This window comes from Thamnophis elegans, chromosome 6 (assembly GCF_009769535.1).
Source record: "Thamnophis elegans isolate rThaEle1 chromosome 6, rThaEle1.pri, whole genome shotgun sequence".
NCBI classification, from domain to species: Eukaryota; Metazoa; Chordata; class Lepidosauria; order Squamata; family Colubridae; genus Thamnophis; species Thamnophis elegans.
In genome coordinates this window covers 78966901-78993549 of record NC_045546.1, presented here as the reverse complement: position 1 = coordinate 78993549, position 26649 = coordinate 78966901, and the positions used below count along the sequence as shown (strand labels likewise).

The following is a 26649-nucleotide window of genomic DNA, read 5'->3' as shown; positions in this document are numbered from 1 at the left end:
TCCAAATTTTTTTGAAACCCACCACTGCTAAAGGGTTAGGGGTGCAAGGATCTTGTAACTTGACAGCTTTAAGACTTGCATGCTTCAATGCCAGAGTTTCTGAATAGGTACTTGGACCAACCTAAGTACTAATTCATAACTTCATATCCGATCACATGGGCAGCAAGCCACTCCCATCCAGTCACATGGGTGACAAGCCACTCCCACAAAGGAGGCCACACCCACAGAGTAGGTTCGAACAATTTTTGAAACCCACCACTGCACAGGATATATTGGAGCTGTAACTGAGGAAGAGAAGAAAATTAATGGAAATTGGCAAACTCTTGTCCAACAATACTCCTGCCACAATAGAAAATCTTACCAACGACAATTAAAATACTACATCCAGTCTAAAGAACACAGAACACATTTTAATATAGATAGCAACACACCATAACGAAGGACTCAAAAACATATAAAAACTCACTAACTCTCAACCCTAATTTGCCAGCTTCCCACAGGAACCCATGCTCTTGTCACTGTTGTTACTGGGCCAAGAAGCAGAAACAGAAAGCCTTTCCAACTGCAGCCTGTCTCAAACTTATTATTCCCTGCATTTTTCTCCTGGCTTGGAATAAGATATGGACCAGATTGAACTTCCAACACTACTATAGAATTTCAAGGATATCTGATCCCTCAAAAAGGCTCAGCAATAAGACAATTTCTAACATTAATTAAAATAATTACTGCAGAATATGTTTATTTCATGAACACCCAGCTGACTACAAACTGTATTTGCTTCTTCCTATAACAGGCCTGTGGGGAGGACTGGGGAAGGGGGATCCTTCCAAGTGAAGAGGCAGCTTTTAAAAAAGGACCCATATATTTTATTAGGGTCAGAATATAAATTTTATGTAATTTAATAACTGCACGTTCCCTTAAAAAATCAGCACAATGCACAAAGCTCTTTTGCTGTGCTAATAATCCTTTTTTCGGTTCACCGACAAAAGGGCGAACGACAAAAGCGCGCCCGCGGTGACAAAACCGCGAGTTCTAAACCGCACCAACGAATAAGCGCTGAAGTGCGCCGACAACAGCGCGCCGACAGAAGCGCGCTGTAAACCTAAACCTAAACCTAACCCTAAACCTAACCCTAAACCTAATCCTTACCTTAACTTAAATCGCGTTTCTGTCAGCGCGCTGTTGTCAGCACGTTGATGACATCACGTTGATGACGTTGTGGTTTTAGTGCCGCAGTTTTGTCGGCGCGCTTTTGTCAGGCGCGCATTTGTCGGGTCACGCTTTTTTCAACCCATGCAAAGTTCTCCTAGGAGTAAATACTAGGCATTCCACAGGTTGTGAGAGAGCCAGCATGGTGTAGTGGCTTGTGCTGGTGTACAAGTGGAGAGACCTAGGTTTTACTCTTCTCTTAGGCACAAAATCAAGCCGGGTGACCTTGGGACCATCACTCCATATCAGCTCTAATCAGCATCAGACTCTCTCATCACATCGTGCATTAAAAACTTTTGCTGTGTGAACTTAGTAAATGCAGTACAAAACCAGTGGAACTATTCTATCTTGATGTCTGTATTCCCCTTTCCCGGTTTTATGTGAGCCGCCCTGAGTCCCCTCAGGGAAAAGGGTGGCCTACAAATTCTAATAAAACTCTAAACTCTAAACTACAACCCAATAGGAGAAATGTTAAGGTCAACCACAACAACAACATTCCATTGATTGTGCAAACTACTTTGTTCCTTGAAAGAGAATTGCATGATCATTGTAACTATTCACAGCCTCACAAAGTCTCCTATGTTGAAATACGTCTTTGATTTGGCTTTGGAGCGCATGAGTATGCGTGCTTTCACACCCACGTACACTTCTGCGGTTCTGACAGGCTTTCAAATTGCAGGCTGCAATTTGTGAATTGCATGTGAATCAATATCTCTCACATATGATCTTTAATATGCACTCATCCAGCCCTTGCCCCAAATCTGGCTTCTTCAATCCTTCCCACTTTCCTGCAAAGAAAATGTGGGTCCTTAAAAGAAAGTGGAATTCCAGGAACACAGAATAAGAAATTGGGAGTTTCATCCCACCCAAAAAACTATGATAAATGTCTGGAATTATCCCAGAAAATCCAGGACAAAATTAAGGAACAGTAGAGGACTTCACTTCGGAATCCAGGGGTGTTGATGTTCAATTTCTGTTCTGTCCCTCCTCCCTTCTTCGCTCGTTCAAAGACGACAGGCAGACAGACTTAAAAGGAAAGAACTTTATCAGCCTCGGCTCACGCTGGCTGCGAGCCCAAAATAAACATAAATAAAGTCTCTGGCAAGAAGATAACAGAATGCAAAAACAAAGCTCTCACAGCACCAAGTTTTCAAGAAGCAAATTCACTTCTCCAAGTGTCTCACAAACTCAAACAGGATCGGAACTGAATTCTCCATAAACGAACGACGAACATTGACTTCTGCAACCAGGGGCGTGGCACCATCCGTCCTTTTATCTCCAGAAGACGACACTAATGAGCCCCAGCTGCATTGTTATTCCTGCATCCCGACTCAACTCACAGCAAACTTCTGCTGAGTCACAACAAATTTCTAACTTATTTTGACTGTATTGGAAACTTTAGTTTTTTGTTATTTCTGTATGTAAAAGTTAAACATTTTGTTACCACATCAAACTGGGGTCAAGAGTTACTTTTCTCATTACTATTTCTTGGGAACTGTCCTTCTGAGACTACTAATTGAAGAACGATCTTATAGTCTCCTGAGAGAGGTGCATGTAGTGCTTTGCCAATCAGATTTCCTGTGTTTCAGGGTTTGTTAAAATAAAGCTTGACTTTGCTTAACTATATGAGATTTATTTAAAACCCAAAGGTGAGAGGAACAATTGAGACTATGACTTAATATAACTTCATTTACAGGACCTAGAAGGCTACATTATACAAATTAGAGCCGAGGTGGCGCAGTGGTTAGAGTGCAGTACTGCAGGCCACTTCAGCTGACTGTTATCTGCAGTTCAGCGGTTCTAATCTCACCGGCTCAAGATTGACTCAGCCTTCCATCCTTCCGAGGTGGGTGAAATGAGGACCCGGATTGTTGTTGGGGGCAATATGCTGACTCTGTAAACCGCTTAGAGAGGGCTGAAAGCCCTATGAAGCGATATATAAGTCTAACTGCTATTGCTATTGCTAAATTATTTCATTTTTTCTCAACTTTACCCATTCATGACCAGTAAAGAAGATGATCTCTCTGAATCACTGGAGTTAGGAATAATTTATTATGTCTAAACAATAGCATGGCAATCTTTATTTGGAGGAAAATCAAACAAATTTTATTCGTTCCAAGAAGCCACAATCTTCAAAAGCAGGTTTTGGGGAAACAATAATGACATAATAACTAGCATTTTTCTTAAGATTCAAGTCATAGCTGTTGATTCTTTTCTATCAAATGTTTGGACTCAATGGTGTATTTTTTCAATGTTTAGTTTTCTCTTCGAAGAGATTTTTCAAAATGTTCTATTAATCAACTATTAGGCAACCTATTGTCTCGTTACGTATTACTGTATTCTGCTAAACTCTTATAGCTCAATGAGGATCTTGATAACTCTTTCAAGTGGATCAAATTTCAGGTTTCTCTATGAACTCCTTTTTAATTCAATCTCTTAAATGTCTGGAACTTATCTGCACTTGGAGTGCTACTAGGAGGAACTCCAATGCAGATTACTGTTTTGCTTTCAGAAAACAAATCCCTTGAGAGATGTGGGGGGTAACATTTCCAGATGTGGCCAATTCTGTTCATTTGTCAATTGCTTTGCCTACATCTGCTGCATCTCCATTTGGGAAATTACAAGAGCATAAATATTATTCTGAAGTAGCAAAGAATCTTTAATATATTTTTCAGTGGCTACTGTAAAACAATTAAACAAGAACAGAAATTAATTATCCTCATGAGTAATTAATTCTGAAAAAAGAATAACAATTTCTTTCCAGGCAGAAAGCTAGCTTTATTCTTACTACAAATTGTTTCCAGTTTTCAGGTAATGAAAAGCATAACATTAATTTGAACATGTAAATAGTATTTTGTGGGTTTGAATAAATGATTCTCAGCAGACTTTTAATGTTTGTGCAGTCTATATTGTAGATCTGCAGATTTCCTTATATAGGATTTAGAATTCACACCTGTTCTCTTCTATTTACATATTTTTTCGATGTGCCACTGCTTTTCAGTTTATCAGTTACGTATTTCATTATTACCACCCAAACATTCACAGATATGATACAGTATTCTGCAATAAGAGCTATCTGTATCTTCACCAATTGAAATCAATTCCACTGAATTTGGAAACAAATTACAATTCCACTGGAAATTAAATAGAAAGCAAGGACCTAACTCATACAATTGTGAAGGATTAAGGTAGAACAGTTATAAAATGTTGATTCTAAATCTATTTAGCATTTGAAACGTTGCTTTGTTGGTAGAAATAAAAGAGAAACCGGTGTTTTTGTAAGGTGCACAATATTGAAGAAACTTTCTCAGAAAAGGCAATTGCCCTACATTACAGCATTTTGTGCCAATTGAGGGGAATTTCCACGTATACTCATCTTTCAAACTAGCTGAAAGCCAGTCATGATTATTTTCACTTTCGTTGACAGGATAGAATAATGCTATGCCAGCTAAACCTCTACAGAACAGTTCAAAGAGAACTGCGCTGAGGAAAGATTTCCCAAGACAAAAAAAAAAAAAACCCAGAAGCTCTGCAGAGCTGTATCATTTCAACTAAAAAAGAAACCCCAGTTTTACTGCAGTCTGAAATGAGCCTCAGCCAAGCCAGCTAAAAATTGGCTCAGCTGGTGCTGTATAAAACACCGTAAATATAGATTCAGAACCATTTCTGAACTGGCTTAAAGATTTCATTTGGAAATGCCAAACTTTGCTTTTTAAAGGCAATTCTACATGAAAGACGTGAAAGACAAGCTTTAGGCTGAGATGCTAGAGTTGCCCTTGAATAAATAGCTCAGGGGGTGAAAGGATTTCATCATGGACTGAAATGATGATGTTGAGACGAATAATACAAAGAATTTGGGATGATCATCCTTGGGATAAGAATAGGATTAGGATTAGAATTATTGCCCATGAGATGAAATACTAGACTAGACCCGAAGCAGTGGCATTATTATTATTATTTATTTGTCTTGTATGCCGCCCACTCCCGGAGGACTCCGGGCAGCTCACAATAGACAAGGGAGAGGGGAAAACTAGACAAAGACAACATATTTAAAAACAAAAGCCAACATTCACAATTTCCCTGGAGCTGGATGTTTCACAGGCCCCCCGGCCAGCTGGAGCAGCCAGGACTTGGTGGCTTCGCGGAAGGCCGGGAGTGTCGTAAGGGTCCGGATCTCGACAGGGAGATCATTCCAGAGGGCTGGAGCTGCAACACAGAAGGCTCTCCCCCGGGGAGTCGCCAGCCGACATTGGCTGGCAGATGGAATCCGGAGGAGACCTAACCTGTGAGATCTATTTGGCCTGAGGGAGGTAATCGGCAGGAGGCGGTCTCTCAGGTACCCAGGTCCGATGCCATGTAGGGCTTTATAGGTAGCGACCAGCACCTTGAAGCAGATTCGGAGACTAATGGGTAGCCAGTGCAGCTCGCGGAGGATAGGTGTAACGTGAGTGTACCTGGGTGCACCCACAATCGCTCACGCGGCTGCGTTCTGGACTAACTGGAGTCTTCGAACACTCTTCAAGGGCAGCCCCATGTAGAGCGCATTACAATAATCCAGCATGAGCAGGCCCATGAGAGCCAGTTGTTAAATTTTCAGGAACTTCATAAATTGCTTGAGAGCACAGCTGAGTCATGACACCTAATGTGCTGATCAACCGTTTTGCAGCTGGTGGCACATGGTGGAATGTTAATGTTTAATGTTAATGTTTAATAAATTTATATGCCACCCAATCCCGAAGGACTCCGGGCGGCTTACATAAAAACCATTTAAAAGGATACTAAAAATTTAAAAATAGAAAGACAAAGCAAGTTAAAAAGACACAACATGCACTCAACCTTAGTGGGGATGGACCTCATTCAAGAGGTCAACAGCCCCAGGCCTGCCGGAATAGCCAGGTCTTAATAGACTTTTGGAAGGCCGAGAGAGTGGGGAGGGTCCGGATCTCTGGGGGTAGATCGTTCCATAGGGCTGGGGCAGTTACAAAGAAGGCCCTCCCCCGAAGAGCCGCCAGACGACATTGTCTAGTCGACGGCACCCGGAGAAGGCCCATCCTGTGAGATCTTATCGGACGCTGGGAGGTATGTGGCAGAAGACAATCTCGTAGATATCCAGATCCTAAGCCATGTAGGGCTTTAAAGGTAATAGTGCCCGTTGTTAAACATTTATTAGCACGGCTTCTGGAAACAGGAAAAAAAGCAAATACCTATCCGTCATATTGTTCTCTTTTGAGCTGAAAAACAGGGACTAATATTGAGTAGTGACCCCCTCCCCCCCAAAAAAAATGATATAAGAAATCAAGCTCAAACTACTTTACACCAACGCCACTCACAAGGATGAGCAACAGTAGTGGGATTGAAATAATTTTAACAACCGGTTCTCTGCCCTAATGACCAGCTGGGTTGGCGTGGCTCAATGGCCATGTGACTGGGTGGGTGTGGCCAACTCAATGTCACTCACGACGATGGGCGCTCCGCCTTAGCTGCTTAGAAAGTTAACAACCCATTCTCCCGAATAGGTGTGAACTGGCTGAATCCTACCACTGATCAGCAACCTCGATCAGAGTCAGCATCAGAGGCCACTGCGCCCCCGACTATTTCCAGGGGCTTGTTGCTCTATTTGCACCAAATTGGCTGATGAAGCTGTTGCCAAAATGCCCACCTGAGGAAACAGGGAGCCCACCCTTCTCTCTCAGAGGCCAGGTAAATATATTTCTTTTGGGGTAACCGCCTCTCCAGTTAATCCATTAGAACTGAATGATTTACAAATGGCAAGTTGTATCTGATCTTTGGAAGTTGCCAACCCCTACCATTCATTCTACCTTTTCATTCTTTTCTTGCAAACTATTTTTGATTCCAGGACATCAAAGCATATGTTGCTTTTCGTTTTTTAAACAGCTCACCTCTTTCTCTTTAGGATTCCATCAGCTTTATCCAACATACATAGGTTTCTCAGTTGTCTCCTTCCTCCCCACCCATTCATTCTCCCTTCACATTTTTGTTTTACCATACATTGATCATCGATTCCTTATATATAACCAAGCCACTTCTTTTACACATCCTTTCCTTGCTCGAAAATTAAACCACCTGCTAAGCATTCAATTTATTCTCACAGATGCTTTACTACTTCCATAATTTATTTCTCTTATTGCTTTCGGTCATAGGCCAGCATGCTACTACTAACAATTACGCTAAAATAGGAATTAAAAAAATGAATACTGATAGCGTAAAATATGCTAAATATAAAATTATTTACGTAAATTTAGAGTATATGAATTAAAACACAAAATAATCCTATAAAATCATGGCCATATTTTACACTGAATGATCTAAATATGTTAATTATAAAAGGACATAAGTAATATGTGTGGTGCAGTGGTGGGATTCAAATAATTTAACAACCGGTTCTCTGCCCTAATGACCAGCTGGGTAGGCGTGGCTTGGTGGTCATGTGACTGGGTGGGTGTGGCCAACTCATCATCACTCACTTCGATGGGCACTTCGCCTTAGCTGTTACAATGCAATAAGGGTTAACCGGAGAGGCGATTTCTGTAAGCAGGGCAATAAAGATTAGGCTAGAACAACACCAGAATGTTTCCTTCCTGCCTTCCTTACAGGATTAGCCCTGTAAAGTGGGAAAAAAACAAAATGAGATTTCTTCCAACAACCGTTTTTCTGAACTGCTCAGAAAGTTAACAACCGGTTCTCCCGAATAGGTGCAAACTGGCTGAATCCCACCACTGGTGGGTGGCACAGTGATTAGGGTGCAGCATTACATGCTAAATCTGCTGCCTGCCGGCTGCCTGCAATTTGGCAGTTCAAATCTCACCAGGCTCAAGGCTGGCTCAGCCTTCCATCCTTCGGAAGTGGGTAAAATAAGGGCCCAAATTGTTGGGGGCAATATGCTGATTAGAGAGCGCTGTAAAGTACTGTAAAGCCGTACATAAGGATAAGTGCTATTGCTATTAAAATATATAAAACTGAGAATGTAAAATTATATTAATTTACCAGTATATTAAGTCTAATATTTACTGAAGCGCTGTTAGTGTTTGTTGGATTAATACAATTATTGTTGAACCAATTATAACAAAGAAATGGCAAAATAAAACATCAAACAATATGTGTACATTTAAAGGGGGAAGAGAGCAGAAAGAAGGGAGGAGGAGGGGAGGAAAGGAAAACTGTCGACTGGCGACCACACGGAGGAGAGCCTTTTCTGTTGCTGCCCCGACCCTATGGAACGAGCTCCCCATGGAGATCCGCACCCTCACCACGATCCAGACCTTCCGCGCAGCCCTCAAGATCTGGCTCTCCCAGCAGGCCTGGGGATAGGCTTCCAATTACCCGCCCGAGTGTTTGATTGCTGAATGAAAGTTGTGTTTTATTATTTTTCTTTTGTTCACAAAGTGTTTGTTTTGACCTTGCACTTCCCCTCCCCTGTGGTTGTAAGCCGCCCTGAGTCCCCTCAGGGAAAAGGGCGGCATATAAATCCCAATAAAACCTCAAACCTCAAACCTCAAACAAAGGGTTAGGGTTAGTTCTGGAAGCCTAGTAAAGGCTCAGCATTACCTTACTTGGAGGAATTGTTTGTTAAAGCATAGCTGGCACAGAATTGGGCTGTAGGAAGTTATCACCCAGCCCTCTCCCAGAAAAATGAAATATCCTAGGAAATATTGAAAAGGCAGAATATTTCTCTGGATGTGAAAAGAAAGAAACATGTTTTAAAAGACAAAATAGCTGCCTCCAGCTTCCTGCCCATCCCCACTTTGTCAATGGGGCCATTAAGAAGGCCAAGATAGTCCCTTTACATAATAAAGACTTCTCCACTTCATCTCCAGGGGGTGTGTGATTAAGGCATGATAATATTGGCCTTTTACCCAACTGACCACATGGCATCTGAGAACTCAACCAAACCTGGATTCAAAACGCAGCCTAGAGAGTTGCCCCTGCATGGCCCCATGGGAGTCTGACAACCAATCAGAATACAAACTCAAGATCAAAGGCCAGAGAGGGGATAAAATCAGGGACTCAGCATCTCAGTCCTTCCTTCTCTTCTTCTCCACCAACATTGAAGCATGTGATCCCCTTTTCTGTTCAGGACCTCAAGCCATGTGGTCCTGTCCGCCAATAAACCATCTTTCCAAGCAGCCTCCATGTCTCCAGTGTCTTTTTCCCCACTTGGAGCCGAACCCAGAAGGACATTTCTTTTATCAGGGCTACATTGACTTATTTCATTTTGGATATTCATGTATAATATCCTAAAAAAAGCCTCTTATACCCTGGATGTGTAAATCAATAAATGGACAATAAACTTTATTTCTCAGGTTTCTAATTTTTCACTGATCTGTAAGAATCTGGCCAGCATAAAGCTGCTACTGGCTCACTATCATCTCTCATTTCCTTCCAAGCATAATTCTTTCAACTCCTTTGCAACTCTAAGCTAGCTATATATAGTTTAAAAATGCCTTTCTCTTTACATAAAGTAACCAAAACCAGGGTCATGCTGTACTAAATCAGTCTCTTTTATTTTCTGCTCTGAAAGATTTTTACACATCTATGATTTGATCTGGATCGCATGAGAAGTAGATGTTGTAAGGAGACTCAGATATAGGAATAGCAGAAAAATATTTTATTGGAATGCTTGAGCTAAACAAGGAATGAATACTTTTAATTGATTGATTTTTAATGTTTAAATATTTTTTTAAAAGATTTTGAAATCATATCTGACAACAGTTGGGACTGAATACTCGGTGGTTAAGCGAAGTAGTAAGTGAAACTACAACTGTTTATGATTTTACTTCAGCTTTCCTTTGCTTTACAGACATACTAAAGTTGTAAATGTGTAGATTGGTGACAAAGTTACTTTTCATCACTGTCATAATTGCAAATTGTTTCTAAATGAGGACTATCAGGACTCTCTTTATACAGGGCGGGGCATAACCTTTTCCTAGGGGGTCACAGCAACACTTGTAATAACAACACAAATAATTCATACACCATTCGAAAGCCCATCAAAAACTGAGTTTATTGACACGATTTAATAGTCAGTATGACCACCATTAGCCCTTCGAACAGCATTCAAACGAGGTGGATAAGAACACAACAAATCTTCAAACAGTTCCGTTCGATTTTCCAGATTTTTCAACACAGTTTCCAAATTCATTCTCAAAGTTTCAACCGAATATCAATTTTGACCTTGCTCCTGAATCATCAGAGCTTCCACTTCATCCTTAATTATGGCCCCAATGTTCTCTGCCGGATTGAGATCTGGCGAATTTCCCGGCCAGACGTCATTGCCCCAAAATTCGACATTGTTTTCCTTTAACAATTGCTGAGTCGCATTTGCACGCATGCAAGGAGCTTTGTCATGAAGAAAGACAGCCTCACCAACCACCAAGACATTGTCTGGATCACTGAGAAATGGAATGACATTCTCCAATAAAATTTTCTCACGGAAATAACTGCCATCCCAGGATTCCCCTTTATCCTTCAAAACCCAATGCAGTTTCTTGGCTGTGAAAATGACGAAAATCCCGATGCAAGTCGGATTGCGAACGATTTGTCGATATCGTTCATGTTTGGCGATGTCGTCGACGTCTTTAGCCCAAATTCGATCGTTCTGGAAATTCGGTTTTCGAATGGCATAAACGAAGAATTCGTCAGATGGCACCAAATGAAGAAAATCTTCCTCGGTCCATTCAGACAACCAATCACACAACCAAAGCCGATCTTGAACGTGTGTTTGAGTTTTCAATGGTTTGCAAATGACGTGGAATGGCTTCAAACCTTCTCGTTCTCGATATCGGCCGATTGTCCTTTGATCAACTCGTTTTCCACGAATTTGAAGGATTTCTTGGGCCACTTTTCGGTTTCCTTTTCGTTGTTTGCGACTGCCAGTTGCAATGATGGCTTTGCTTTCTTGGGACAGTTGCAGAGGACGCCCTTCTCCAAATTTTGTGAAACATTCTTGGGCTGTTTTGTTCCAATTATCAGTAACCCAATCCGGATGACGTTTCAATTTGTTTGCAATCCATTTTCGATTGATAAACGTCGCTCCAGCATCGCGAGCCTCTCGAAAGGCAATGCATTTTATTCTGTCAATGATCCTTTGTTCTTCCGAATCGAATTTTCCAGCCATTCTTAAAGCAAATTTAACATTTAATAGCTCATTCAATTCAGTTTTTGATGGGCTTTCGAATGGTGTATGAATTATTTGTGTTGTTATTACAAGTGTTGCTGTGACCCCCTAGGAAAAGGTTATGCCCCGCCCTGTAGTTTGACTTGCCTTCAGTATCTATTGGACAATTTACTACAATTGAAACAAATATTGACTAAACAGTATGATCTAGATACATGGCAGCCTCCAAATACCTATAATTTTAGCTTCTCTAAGAGATGCTGAACTTGAAAGTTCAACTATTCAGTTTGATAAGATGTTAAGACATTAAATGAAAGTTTATTTTATTTAAATATTTGATCTGTGAAAGGAAGAAATGAAATATCCAATTTTGGAAAATAAATGGATTCATTTACTAAAAACGTAAAATATACTTATGATTTTAAAATGAAATATTCTTTTGGGTCAATTATTTCCCTCAAGGAATGGGTTAAAATAGATCAGGGGTGTCAAACTCACAGCATCACGTTTTCATCACGTAATGTATCATGACTTTTCCCCTTTTGTTAAAATGGGGCCACGCATGGTCAGCGTGTGATACATCCGGCCCACAGGCCGAGAGTTTGATAAATAAAATGGATTTTAGCAATATGAAAATGCTTTAATTTTTTTTCAATCTTAGCTACTTTATGACGTGTGGAATTCTGAGAATTAAAATCTGCACATCTTAAAGTTGCCAAGGTTGAAAAAATGCTTTAACTTTTATTATTTGATTAATATGTAAGTTAACAATTTTAGGAAGAAATATTTACGGATCTCAATGTGATGTTGAATTAAATTTCTAAAATGTGGAATTTTTTAACTCATGAAATTCTTTGGCTTAATGGAACTTGAGGTAGAGCAAAAAAAGATAATCCTATGAAATTGAAAAGAAAGGCACTCTTTGATTTTAAAGAATTAATCTAGCATATGAGTTATTTACTTTGTGCTCTAAAAATGACAAGATGTAGCATTATGCTACTGAAGTATATGGTCCTGACTTAATAAATGCAACAATTAAATTCACAATGAAAATATGGAACTAAAATGGAGCTAAAATTAAATATAAAGACACTCTTTTTGAGAGAGCCAAAGGATGGTGCATGCGAACAAGTGCTGTTAAATAATATAAATCACATGAGAAATTAATGCTTACATTTAAATATAATAAAAAACCTCATCCCTTCATTAATAAGGTCTGCCTTAGGAATTTTTTCCTGACTCATTCAGCTGGACTTCAAAGATTATCCTTCCATCTTCCAAGAGACTCTCATGTAACATTTAAAACACATAAATATTGTAGCTAATTAAGAAGGTATTTAGCTAATTAGAAGGTCATATATTCCATCTCATTTGTACAGTTTTGGCTTGTTAGGTTTTCTTTTCAAATTCATTTTGTGCCTGATATATAGTTCATGCTTAGTTCACATTGATTTCATTATCAGAATATCAGTAATCCATATTAGTAGTTATTCACAGCTCACAATGGGAGTGAGCTTCCATTACTTCCTAAAGACATTTTCTTTTCGTATCATTGTTCATGTTTTTTTTTGTAAAAAGTTTTTTTCCTTTCAAATTCATTCTTAGATATACATTCTTATAATTTCTATTTAACATTTGTCAATTCATATCATTTTTCTGCCTGTATATTTATACATTTTGATATTTTCTTATTTCCCCTCCCCCTAATTTAATCTTGTGCCGTCTGTGATATTTATTTCATGTTTTGTTGCTTTTTTCTTTCTATTTATATCTTTTTTTCAAGCCACTCATAAAATCGCCCCTCTCCGTGTTCTTTTTGTGGGCAGAAGTGCAATTTCCTCATCTCCAATTATCAAGTACCCTGAGTATATGACAATTGGGTACAAGTATATTGCCCATGTCAAAAACACTATAAGTGGTTAGGGTGCAGTACTGCAGGCCACTTCAGCTGACTGTTATCTGCAGTTCAGCGGTTCAAATCTCACCGGCTCAAGGTCGACTCAGCCTTCCATCCTTCCGAGGTGGGTGAAATGAGGACCCAGACTGTGGGGGCAAGTTGCTAACTCAATTTGCTAAAAAAATCTGTAAACTGCTTAGAGAGGGCTGAAAGCCCTACGAAGCGGTATATAAGTCTAATAAATAAATAAATAAATAAAAAATAAATATAATCAAAATAATATAATTCTCCATCTGGCGCACTCCCAATAGGTTGGCACTGTGGCTGTAGATAACCCAAATCTCTTGGTTTCTTTTCAGCCTGGTGCTTTTAAACACTAGCTCTCTTAATATTACACTATACACTGGTATGGCAACATATTAATTCACATCTTCTGTTTGTTGTGGCAATATGTGCTGTGCAACTATTTTTGATTCTCTCTCTCTCCCTGCACCACAGCCCCCCCCCCAACATCTCTAGAATTCAGTGAATGCAATTTGCATCATTACTGCATTTTTAACAGGAAGGGTTTTAACATTCATTGCCTCTATAAATTGGGGGGGGGGGGGATTCTAGACACTGAACATAAACAAGAGGCTTGTATAAGGCAGACAAATATGATTTAAAGAGAAGCTATATGTGCATTAATCATTTTTTAAAAAAATACATTTGATTCTCTCTCTCCCTTTGATTCTCTCTCTCTCCCTGCACCTCAGCCCTCCCACATCTCTAGAATTCAGTGAATACAATTTGCATCTATACTGCATTTTTAACAGGATGGGTTTAACATTCATTGCCTCTATAAATATTGGGGGGGGGGGGGAATCTAGGCACTTGGCATAAACAAGAGGCTTGTATAAGGCAGACAGATATGATTTAAAGAGAAGCTATATGTGTATTAATCCTTTTTTAAAAATACATTTCTTGACCCTTAATTTGCTTTCATTTATAGTCCAATAAGAGAAAAAAATTGGGGGGGGGGGTTAGTATTAAGAATGGACGTTGCTTAAGTTAAAAAAATGATTGCATTCAGCCTCAAAACTCTATAGAGAAAATTTTTACTTCGAGGTAAAAATTGAGCGACGGTTAAAGATACCACAAAAAACAGGAAACAAGCGTTAATCTTGTTATTACGTAACTAGTGGAACTAAACCCGTTTAGATCTCGAGAAAGAAAAATGACCGGGCGTTTCATGCATCGGAAATGCTTCACTTGCCAAGGACCATTCTGACTCTGCTGGCACTAATTTAGTCCTCCAACTGCAGGGGGCGCCCTTAAGGCGGACGCACCTTCCATTTCTCTCACGGTCGGGCGCAGCGGAGAAATATCGCGAGACTCCACCGCGGGATGTTTTGAAACCGGGCCAGGTTTCTTAGTTATTATTAAAAGCTGCCTTCGGTTTAAAAGTGTTTTTGTTAAAAAAATAAATAATTAATTGACAATGAAACGGTCTCCTAGATACCTCTAATATACCTTTTCCAGGTTCAAAAGTCAGGACGTTACCTTGCCAGAAGTGAAGATGGCGTCGCCTCTTGAATCGGGGCGAAATTGAAGCGGGAGTGCCCTGTTCCAAAATGGCTGCCGAGACAGACGGCCCGGGGGAGAAGCGCCTTCCTCCGCTTTCGCTCTGGTTTGGGATCCCGGTAAGGCTCTCTTCGGACGGCGGCAGGTCAGGGTCGTCCCCAAGGGAGCTGGGTTAACCCCTCTGCCCGGGGAACGAGGAAGAATAGACATTTCAGCAAGAGCTTTTATTCACTTGCGTGCAGTGCACCAAACACTCTTTGAAAAACCTCTTGCAGAATTGCCTGCGCAGATCTGGTCCAGCCTGAGACAGGATTGGATGCTTTCCTCGACTGCCACCGAGGGATCCTTCGGGTTTTTTTGCAGCTCAAATACGGCAGTGTTATATTGGGGCTTCTAGTGTGATTTTGCAATCATTAATGTTACTATATATACAACAAAGAGCCAGTTTGGGGCAATGGTTTGTAGGAAGTGATCACCCAGCCCTCTCCCAGAAAAATGAAACATCCTAGGAAATATTGAAAAGGCAGAATATTTCTCTGGATGTGAAAAAGTAAGAAACATGTTTTAAAAGACAGAATAGCTGCCTGCAGCTTTCTGCCCATCTCCACTTTGTCAATGGGCATTAAAGCCTGAGCTAGTCCACTTTACATAATAAAGAGTTCTCCCCTTCAGGTCCAGAGTGATGGGATTAAGGCATAACCCAACACACCACATGGCATCTGAGAACTCAACCAAACCTGGATTCAAAACGCAGCCTAGAGAGTTGACCCTGCATGGCCCCATGGGAGTCTGACAACCAACCAGAATACAAGATCAAGATCAAAGGCCAGAGAGGGCATAAAACCAGGGACTCAGCTGCTCTTCCTCCCTTGCTTTCCCTTCTCTTCTCCACCAACATAGAAGCATGTGATCACCTTTTCTGTTCAGGGCTCCAGCCACGTGGTCCTGTCCACCATTAAAACCATCTTTCCAAGCAGCCTCCATGTCTCCAGTGTCTTTTTCCCCACTTGGAGCCGAACCCAGAAGGACATTTCTTCCAACAGGTTAAAACAAAAATTCCTGGAATTTAACAGTGTCAAACCATTTGTGTATCGCTGCCAAGAAAACTACCTAGGTTTTCATCAGGAGTTCAGTTCATCTTAGAGGAACCATCTGCTAAGTGTTTGTTCTCTTAGAGAGGAAAAGAGAGAGAGAGCTAGGAATCGCTCTTGAACATTTCATTCATCTAGAAGAACTGGAACTTACTTTCTTTGTTTCCTGGAAAATAATTCTCCTGATAGTTTTAATATTTATTTTTAGGGTATGGGGATTGTGCCTGCAAATCATTGTTCGTTTGGACTAGTCCCTACAGATATCTTGGCAAGATTTTGGAAATGGCTTGCCATTGTCTTCTTAGTGCTGAGAGTGAGTGGCCAAAGGACACCCACTGGTTTTGTACCTAATAATATTGTTAGCTCCTGTTTGCCTACAAAGGCAGCCTTGTAAGGAAGATTGGGCCGAGAGAATGATTGGTCCAAAGCTTTCGTGCTTAAGGAAGGATTAGAACTTGCAATCTCTGGGTTTTACTCTAGCACCTTAATAATTTCATCAAATGAGGCATGGGGAAAATGAAAAATTGAAAATCATGTTTTATTGTCAAGCGTGTCTACTAAGTCTTGCCACTGTGCTTCATGCTAAAACCTATTTTCTTTTTTTTTCTCCAGAGTGAGAAAGTGACTTGTCCTTATGATACTAATCATCAAATGCCTAAATCTTCCTTGGAGAAACATATGAGATCCTGTAGATTGAGAAAACTAGAATATTCTAAAGAGGAAGAGGTAATGCTTTGCTGTCCCCCCCCCCCTTTTTTTTAAAGGTTCATATTTTGAGGATGGAAAGAAAACATTTGATCTTCTTTTGAAAACAAAGCTGGCTTTAGATTTTTGAAATGGACACCGGTTAGATGGACACCAGACTATTTCCCCCTAAAATTGTTACTGCAAAAAATCTGTTAGAACTCCATTAGCAAATTAACACAGATACTAAAATCAAAGTCATGGATGAGCCACTTGAAGGCTATTCTACGCACAGCTCATTGAGACCTCCCCACCCCACGTTGTTCACTTTCTCCTGATGCCCAGATGATGGAGGAAGAGAATTTGATAGCTGCGAATGTTAAGTTTTAGAAAAGACTTCCAATAGTCTCAGAAACTTGCTTCCACCAACCAGGTTCTAATTTGGTATATTGTGATCCACTTTTACATAGAGACACATGACAGAACAATTATAGGCAGTGCTTATTTTGTTGTTCCCTTTGGTTTACTCTCTCACAGTTCTTTTACCTCATTCTAGCATTTCTGCTAGTTTCAGAAAGTGTTTTTAATTACTTTTTTAAAGATAACATTTTAGTTTAAATACTTTCCACAGTTATATTGATAAGGTTATTGCAATATTAGATAAGGGGTAAACATCATGCTTTCTATAGATACCATTATACTCTCTTAATGCCCAAGGATCTTGTCACACCTTTAAAAAAATAATAATGAAGATCAATAAAATCAGTTTCTAACACTATCTTTACTGGCAAAAATTTATTGGTTCCACAAAGGCTACACATGTTGGCATATAAAATTAAAGTTCTGCATTGCTTAAAGTGGCAACCTCTTCCTTGCAAAGCCATGCATAAACATGTTTTGGACAATTTTTTTTTCATGTTTCCAACCTTCTTATTTTAGGGAGGATTGTTGAGAAGTTGGTTGCCTTGCTCCTTCAAAGGGATCTGAATGAAATGGGATTCCAGTAGATTTCAGGGTTGGGTATGTGAATGAAATGGCATTGATTGCATTTGTGGATGGTATCTAGATGGAACTGAATGGTGGTAGTACGACTGTCCTAGTTCTGCTTTATGATTTTAAGTTTTGTGCTATGCACCAGTGTAAAAAATTATAAAGGGAGTGAGAACTGGACATGACTCTACTACAATTTTGGAGCTGAGGTGCCAATTTTAAAGATCTACAAGATGATTTATAAGGATAAATTAGAAAATTATTTTATCAGGGAAGTCCAATATGGTGGGTTTGTTTACCTGCTACTTTTCTCTCTTTGAATATTATCTTATTTATTTTCTATTAATTTCAAAGGCTGCTGGCTGATCAATTATATTTCCATTTGATAATATTATTTTACATATATTTTGCCTCCTAGGCTGAAATGTATGATTCTACTTTTTTCTATGACAAAGGCAAAATTCCTAAAGTTCAAATGGGTGAGTACGAATGTGATAATAAATACTAAAGTACCAGTACTGAAATGTAACATAAAGTACTAACAAATGCTGGTTGATATTTTTAGAAGCAAGAATAAAAACACCAGACCAGATCCTATATGTACTGTCAATATAAAACGTTGATTCTATGCAGAGATGAAGTATGGATATATGTTTAAGAGCTGTCTACAAGTAATACTCAACTTACAAAGATTGCTTAGTAGCTGTTCAAAGTTACCACAGATCTCTCAAGGGTTTCCGTACAACTAGGAATTGAACACACACGTCTTATTACTATGCTGAGCATTTTGGATGGCCTGCATTTATAGCTGTTTACAGCATCCCCAAGTCATGTGAGCCATGATTTACATTTTGTTTTGCTGTAAATCGTTGTTTACTTCTGGTTTCTGGCAAAAACAACACTCGTTGCAGGCAATGGATGTGCTTAATGACTGCAGCATTTGTTTAATAAGTATGGTGATTCACTTAACTATTGCCCCCCAAAAAAGGTTCTAAACTCAGATGCGGTCACGTCAAGTTGCATTTTTAAAATGCTTTTATTTTCAAGGTTTGGAATCATCATCTACAGAGCAGTTATTTGTATTGTAAAAGAGATAATTATTTTTTATAACTTGCTTAACAATGGTAATTAAATAAGATACAATTAGCTGCACCATAATAAGTGAAAACCAACACTCCAATCAAAAATAGATAAAACACTGGCTTAACACGATATATGAACAATATTAGTTTGTCTACCCCAAGACTTATTTTTTCAAAATCTGTCAGTTTCTCTTGATTTTATAAGATTCAATGAGTCTGGAATATTAAAAATGACTATAGAAAAAGAAACACATGATTTCCAATGGTACAAATTTCTGAGTATATTGTTAACATTGCTCAGTAGTAAAAGTATGCAAAAGTATAGCCTCTATTTTTCAGGCATACATTTAGTGATTACAAAGTATTCTTAACATTCCTGTGTTATCTTTTGTTTTGCTACAGATAAAGATTTACAGTTTGACATTATTAAGAAAGCCATGGCCAAAGAGTGTGGAAATTGTTGCCCAGGTAAGTGAAAGCTAAGATTTTTCACTGGGGAGCCCACAAACATCCACTTGGTATAGAAACTGTGGTACTGACTGAGATTCTGAACACAAATTTGATTTTTATTTACTTCCCTTGCATATGCTGAATAATGGTCTGATATAAAGAACTCTTATTCAATATCTCATTTTCTCTTCTCTGGGAACTTACTAATTTTTTCTGCTTTTATTGGAGTCAGTCACTGTTTTGCCTACTTGCAGCCTAATTCCTAAGAAATCATTCCCATTGCCAAATCCAAAGTGGGGACTGTTCTGACCCCCCTCATTCCACTTCAAGCCAAAGATACTTTACGGAATTTATTAATAGACAAGTCCTTGGCAGCAAACCGGCACAGACAAACCTTGGCAGCAATCCAGCACAGATAAACCGTGGCAACAATCCAGCCTGCCAAGCTTACCATAATGTTCTCCAACATTAGTTCCTGTGTTGACTTCTGCAAAAGGGGCGTGTGCACAAGCAGTCCTTTTATAGTCTGGAGAGGAGCCTAATTACCACCAGCTGAGTGCAATTACCTCCTGTTAACTGCATAATTGTTCCTTACGCCTAGTAGCTCTCCCGTGCCAGGCATCTAGGAACAACACCCTTGGCTCTTCCCTGACGTCCGGATCACACTCCCTTATCTCCTCCCCACTGGTCCAAGGCTCAGGCGCCTCCTGGTAGCCAACCAGCCTCTCTGTGCCCTGCTCGGAGTCGGAACCCTGTCCAGGGTGCTCCACATCCTCCAGAGCTGACTCATAGGGCCCCTCGCTGTTGGAGTCTGGTGGCAGCTCCAACGGCTCCTGCTGGGCCACAACAGGGGACTATGATTTCAAATATATTATTAGCCCTGCTGAGACAATTAGATGTACTATAAAAATAGTGAGAACCCCAGTTACAATAGAACAAGAAAACTATGTTCCTCTAAAATTGGGTGTAGTCCCCAATCCTCAAAAAATGCTGCTGAAATATAAATTTTAATATGAGAAAGAAGGAAGTTTAATAAAGAAATGGGAATATTTTTTTATTTAAATGTAATATTTATTTGGACTTACTCTCATCTTAGTTTTAACTCCCATTTTTCTAAGTGTGAGCTCAGCATCACATTTAAAGGTACAGTACAGCCCTCTCCCACCCCCAGCCCCCAAATTACATCTCACATTCTAAAGTTCTGGGCAATTCCTTTTCCTAGACAACTGCCAGTTTGTCCTAAGAGTAAATTGCCTTTTGGACTCTAATTATAGTAGTAATAGGTCAAATGAAGTCAGTAGCTTCATGGAAACTCCACAAATTGGTATCAGTCTACATCGGGCCATTTGCGACCTAAAACTTCAGAATATTGCTATTTGTGTTGGTTTTGATTGATAGATCCAAACTGTTCTCACATTTTAGGCACTTATTCATCACAGCCTGCAGAAGTTCCACAAAACCACAAGCGTTACATCTGTGATCTGACCCAAGCTGACCGACTTGCAATTTACGATTACGTCCTTGCAGAGACAAAGAACCAGAGGTCAAGATCTCAGGCGACAGAAAATGACAGTGATCTGTTTGTAGATTTGGCAGCAAAAGTCAACCAAGGTCTGGAATTATTATTATTTTTTACAGCTATGCTTTTTTATATCTAAAAATTACAAAACATGTAAAATGTCTCTTGCTGAGGGATCCATTGTTTTCTGTTAAAGTGGGATGCTTAATAGTATTTCCTATTTTCTTATAACACTGGCATTCCCAGATTAATGAATTTGAATTAAAATTAATGGAACAGAAATTGGCCTGAATTGCCCCCATTAGCTATTGCCTGTCATTGGGACCAGGTGATCAAGCCCTTTCCTCTATTGCTGAGACAGTGTGACATTAATTTGCTTCACTTGTTATCTTGAAAAATCCTCCTAGTTAAAGTGGTCTAGATTACAGGCATTTGCTCTATCATATATAGCCCTCATTTTTGCACTTAAATTACAGAATAAATCCACTGGAATTATTGTTCCTAACACAGCATACTTTTTCCCTTTTAGATGATGGCCAGAAAGGTCCAAAATCTCATCTTGAAATTCTTGCGGAGATGCGGGATTATAAAAGACGGCGGCAATCGTACAGAGCTAAGAATGTTCATATAACAAAAAAATCCTACACAGAGGTCTGTATGATTTGGGAATCATATTACCTCAAATGATTTTCTTCTCAATTTAAAAACATCTATATATGAAATACCTTAAATAGGCAGGAATATTTAAATTCTCTTGTTTTCCAAAAATATCGTTGAGTTGGGGCTATCAGTGTCAACATGCTGTCAATGTAGTTAATGCATTGCAATAAGTTAAATTTGCCTGATCTTAAAAAGTTTATAACCTTGAATACTTGGTGTCAATTATTGTAACATTTAGCAATTCATATTTTTACTATTGCCAGTTCAGTGTAGGATGGTTAACTATAGCCAGCACATGGCAAAAAATAGGAAAATATTTGGAGGGATAAATGATTCTCTCTCAAACAGTTGTTTTATAAGTTGTTTAAAATATTTAGTTCTTCATTTGCAGATATTTACTTTCACTTTCAATTTACGCATTTTAATTGCTTAAGTTAATTATAATGCATTAACAATATTAACGGCTAGGTGAACTTTCCATATGCTTTTTTCCCTTTGTTTTATATTGGGCCAATTATTTTACATAATTTTATAACAACTGGAAAACAGTAGCCAAAAGGAAAGGAGGGGGAGAGAAATGGGTTGAAGGAATGAATGTAAGCAAAGTAAACATAGACCGGGAGTGTGAAACTCACATCATCCTGGCATCGTCATGTGACATATCATGACTTTTCCCCCCTTCGCTAAACCAGGTGTGAGTGTGGGCAGCGCGTGATGCATCCCGCCCGTGGGCCGCAAGTTGGGCACCCCTGACGTAGATCATATTAGTGACATTCTGCATAAGGTGACTTTCTATCTGAATATTATCTAGCCTGTTCTGGCATACATTAATATTTTGTCCAATTTTAATTTTTCTGAATACTCAGGTAATCAGAGATGTGATTGGTGTACACATGGAAGAACTTACCACTCATTGGCAGGAGGAGAACAGAAATATCGGGGTTCATGAAGATGAAAAATCCACTTTTTCAGCAAAGTCTTCAGGAAGGTATGATTATTATTGACAAATCTTTGCTGTTTTCTAAGTTGGCAGTAACTTAAGAAATTGTACTTTTGTTCCTCTGTTAATTCAAATGAAACTGGAATTACTGACGTGCAGATTAGGTCTGCATATCATGGTATCATGCTATACCCAGTGTCCAATTCAGTTTATTTTCACTCTTTCCAATGCCTATTTCCTTTAGTGATGCTACTGGTTTTATATTTTGTAAAAGTTGTAGAACATCTATCCCTTTGTTGCTTAGAACTAGATTGTTGGCCAGTTATTGACAACAGATAAAATTGTCGTTTGATAGTTGTGAAATAATTAAGAGAAGTTACAAATGCATTTTGTGAGAAGCAGGGCTTTGTTTAAATATTGAGTCATGGTTAGTGGTAGAAGCAGGTTGTCTTTGCAAAGCACAATGGCACTCAGAAAGTAGTGTTAAATATCACACTTGTTAAGAATAATGGCTTCCTCCTTGCAATATTTTACAGAAAGATTTTTCATAATTCAAATTTTATTAGAAACACAACTGTATTCACTGTCTAGCTTCCTAGGCACTGTCATCTTTAAATGGAAATACAAAATTCAAATGAAAGTAGGGAGCAAACAATACAGTAGTAGACATTTCCCTTGATTTCCCGTTAATTCTAGTGCAGCTGAGTTCTGACAGCAATGGTGATACAGCTGGGTTTTGAAGCCCAGTCCACTTACGTGATTCTGTGCCGCTAATTGTTTTGCCATTAGTGGCAATTTTCACCGGGAGAAATTAGCATTCATTCCCTCCCCCAACATTAATGATCAAGATCACAGCTAGGACATAATTACTGTCTTTTCTTTAGTAAGGAAGAGCGAAGATCTGCATCAGCTGATTCAAGACAGTCTTGTGGAAGTTCAAAAGATATTGATTATTCTCGACATCGGAGGAATTCAAGCAGAAGTCCAGGCAGACGGAAAAGAAGTCGAGAAAGAGAGAGAGATTCCCGAAGGAAAAAAGATAGGTAAGTAGTACCTTTGATCTCTACTTGTGTTGAACTAGAGTGATATTACATCAAAGGCTGGGATTGTAGGACATGCTTAAAACCTGTTTACATTCAGTGTTAATTTGTAGGAAAGAATTTCAGTGATTTTCATCCAGCTATTGACTTTATATCTTCCTATACTTGCCCAAGATATTAAATCAAAAGATGTATCAAATTAGCAATGATACCAGAATCAATTATAAGCTCATCCATATACTTTTTAATAACAAAAGTTGATTTCATAATAATCAACATAATCTAAAAGAAATAACAATTATGGAATTCTATATATCATAATTTCTCCTATTTCAGAGAAAGTACTAAAAAAATACTGACATAAAATAATTAAAAATAAAACAAATTTCAAAACTCCCCATTGGTTTCCTAGGTTGACCAGGTTAAAATAAACTATTACATGAATTTATTCCCTTCTTTTTACTTCAACTGGCCTATAACATAGGCAGTGGTATTTTTTTTTATATAAAAAGGGCTGTTGGGAATATATGGATTAGGAAGTGGCGTAAATAAAACTGAAGACTTAGCATTGGGTTCTGTTTTGACAACCAAATATACAGAAAGAGATGAAAATATTACTTGACAGTAATTGTAATTTTATAAAAGTATTTTCTTTAGGATTTTAAAGCAAAATAGAGGTAATCCTCAACTTACAACAGTTCGTTTAGTGACTGAAGTTACAATGGCACAGAAAAAAAGTGATTTATGACCATTTTTCACACTTATGATCATTGCAGCATCCCCATGGTCACGTGATTTACATTTGGATGCTGGACAACTGATTCACATTTACAACGGTTGCAGTGTTCCGGGGTCATGTGATCACCTTTTCTGACAAGCAAAGTCAATAAGGAAACCAGATTCACTTAACCAACAGTATTACTAATTTAACAACCGTAGTGATTCACTTAACAAATATGGCAAGAAGAGTCACAAAATGGACAAACTCACTTAACAAATGTTTCACTTAGCAACATAAATTTTGGGCTCAATTGCGGTTGTAACTTGAGGACTACCTGTAATTTTTTTGTCCCATAAAACCAGGGTGAATAAATGTAACTTTTAATAGGCAATTGTTTTATTCTGTGTAGAATTAAATCTTAAATGATAGAAAGTTTTTAAAAATAAGAAAGTCCAGTTGCCTCTTCATAAAGCACCTTTGAAACAACCATGACCTGGATGACTGAGAATCTCCATAGACATTTTTAAAAATGAGTTCTTTACTAGTCTGCTCAAACCTGTCCTGTGGCCTGGGTAATTTAATCTACTTAGATAAGTTGCTAAACTATTTAAAAAATAATGAAGTATACAATATATAAGCAACTTGTATGAATGTGTAGCTCTGTTTTGATACTGTTGTACTTTGGGGATAACTGAATCAATTAGCTGTCCTAATAATGTTGATTAATATAGAGTGTACAGAGTAAGATATTACTTATACATTACCATATTAAAAATAGCCATCATTTGGTCTGGTAGCAGCAGTATTATATAGGATGTGTTCACACAACCAAACTAAGCCAAAATGTGATCTTCTTATCCGTTGCTTAGCTCAGTCATTGCTTAATAACTGGTTATTTAACAATAGTTTGAAATTATGAAGGCCTTGAAAAGGGTGCTTTACAGCCTGTAAAAAAAATTATGGACTATTGCAAAATGTCATTCCACCCCCTGCTGTCACATAATCATGATCTGGCTGCCTGGCGATGTATTCACACTTATGACTGTTAACAAATGCCTGATGAGCATGTGATTGTCACTTGCAATATTTCCTGCTGGCCTCCCCAGAAAGTCAATGGAGAAGCTGGCAGGGAAGGCTGTGGACTGCTTCAGCCTACCAAGAGGATTCCATGTCATCTATGGGGGCTGAATGAAAGAGGTTCCTGCCATTTTGTGCTTTTGTGGATTTCAGCAGCTGAAATTCAATCATGCATGGAGCCCAAAATCTCTCTTTCCCACCCCTGCAGAGAGCTCTGCAAAGGTGGAGAGAGAAGAATGCTTAACTCCATGCCTAAGTGTACCTTGGCCGCTGAAATTCAAGCATGGACAGAACCCCAAATCCCTCCATAGGCACAGAGTCTCTGTTCACTTAACAGCCCATGAGATCATTTGATGACCACAATGAGGATTGTTGGGTCATGGTCGTTAAGTGAAGCAGTGAGGTGGGTCATTTTCCTTAACAACCCCTTCACTCGATAACCGAGGGTCCGTTCCCAATTGTGGTTGTTAAAGTGAGGATTACTTGTATTATTATAAATCACACTTTATGGGTTCACACATTCTGTGAATCTGGACAGTAAACTGTGTTTAAGTAGCTTTTAGTTTGTGCTATAGGAACATATTCACCATGAGTGTTTGGACTGCAAGAGAAGGGATAGAGGTTTTTTATCTTCTCTCTCTCCTTTTTCCTATTGATGAAAAATAACAGATTCCCCTCCATTGGAAGGGAGACACTGAAAACAGAAGAGGGAATAAATAGTGTAAATTAACTAGCCTTTATACTGCTCTGCTTCACGCTTCTGTGTTCTCTCTCTAAAAACTCATTCATTTTGTGCCGTCCATTTAGATTTAAGATTAAGGGGGAGATAGTTAAAATATTCCCTCAAAGATTCTATATTCTAAATAGCTGATGAAAAAGGTATCAAAAGATAAATATCAGCAAATGCAGCAGTGTGTATTTCAATTTCATTTCAGTATGCATGAGAATTATAAGGATAAAGCCTTGTTTTATGGAAATATGTGGTTTTTTTAAAAATGTAGTAGCAAGATAAGCTCCAACATAATACTGGCTTTCATTTTATTTCAGAGATGAAGGAAAGCATCATAAAAGAAGAAAATAATACTTCCATTTCTATTACAAGAGATGTGGAGCCAAACCAAGTTGTATCTGTTTAATTCCAGTAACATATCTCACTGACAACTAAGATGTTACCTACTTCAATAAATATCATTTGAAATCTCTATCACACTCAGAAACTGGATATATGCCACACAGAGTCACTTTGGATAGTGAAATGGATGACATAAAAATTAATAAATAAAATAAATACATTGTTTAATTATTCACATAGACAATTACCACCCCTTAAATCAATTGTTGTTGGTTCTAATATTAAACTATTCTTAAAAACATTCATTTTAGTAACATTCAACAAATTATTCTGCCTTTATTTTAACAATAAATATATTTATTGTAAAAATAAAAAATATTTATAGTACAAATACATTTTTACTATAAATATCTAGGTGGCAAACACATTCAACACATCCTCCTCCTATTTTCACCACAACACCCTTGTGAGGTGGGTTGGATTGAGAGAGAGAGAGAGTGGCCCAAAGCTACCCAGCTG

General features: G+C 38.7%; 1 protein-coding gene across 1 annotated transcript; it reads left to right on the top strand.

The window, feature by feature from the left end:
* The first annotated feature begins 14816 nt into the window (after positions 1–14816).
* Positions 14817–23267, top strand: SNRNP48 (small nuclear ribonucleoprotein U11/U12 subunit 48). The gene is made up of 8 exons (XM_032220130.1): positions 14817–14923; positions 16508–16621; positions 17988–18048; positions 19054–19119; positions 20524–20712; positions 21150–21271; positions 22147–22268; positions 23105–23267. Exons 1-8 carry the CDS (start codon positions 14855–14857, stop codon positions 23265–23267), a joined length of 906 nt encoding a protein of 301 aa, XP_032076021.1. The 5' UTR covers positions 14817–14854.
* The last annotated feature ends 3382 nt before the right edge of the window (positions 23268–26649 follow it).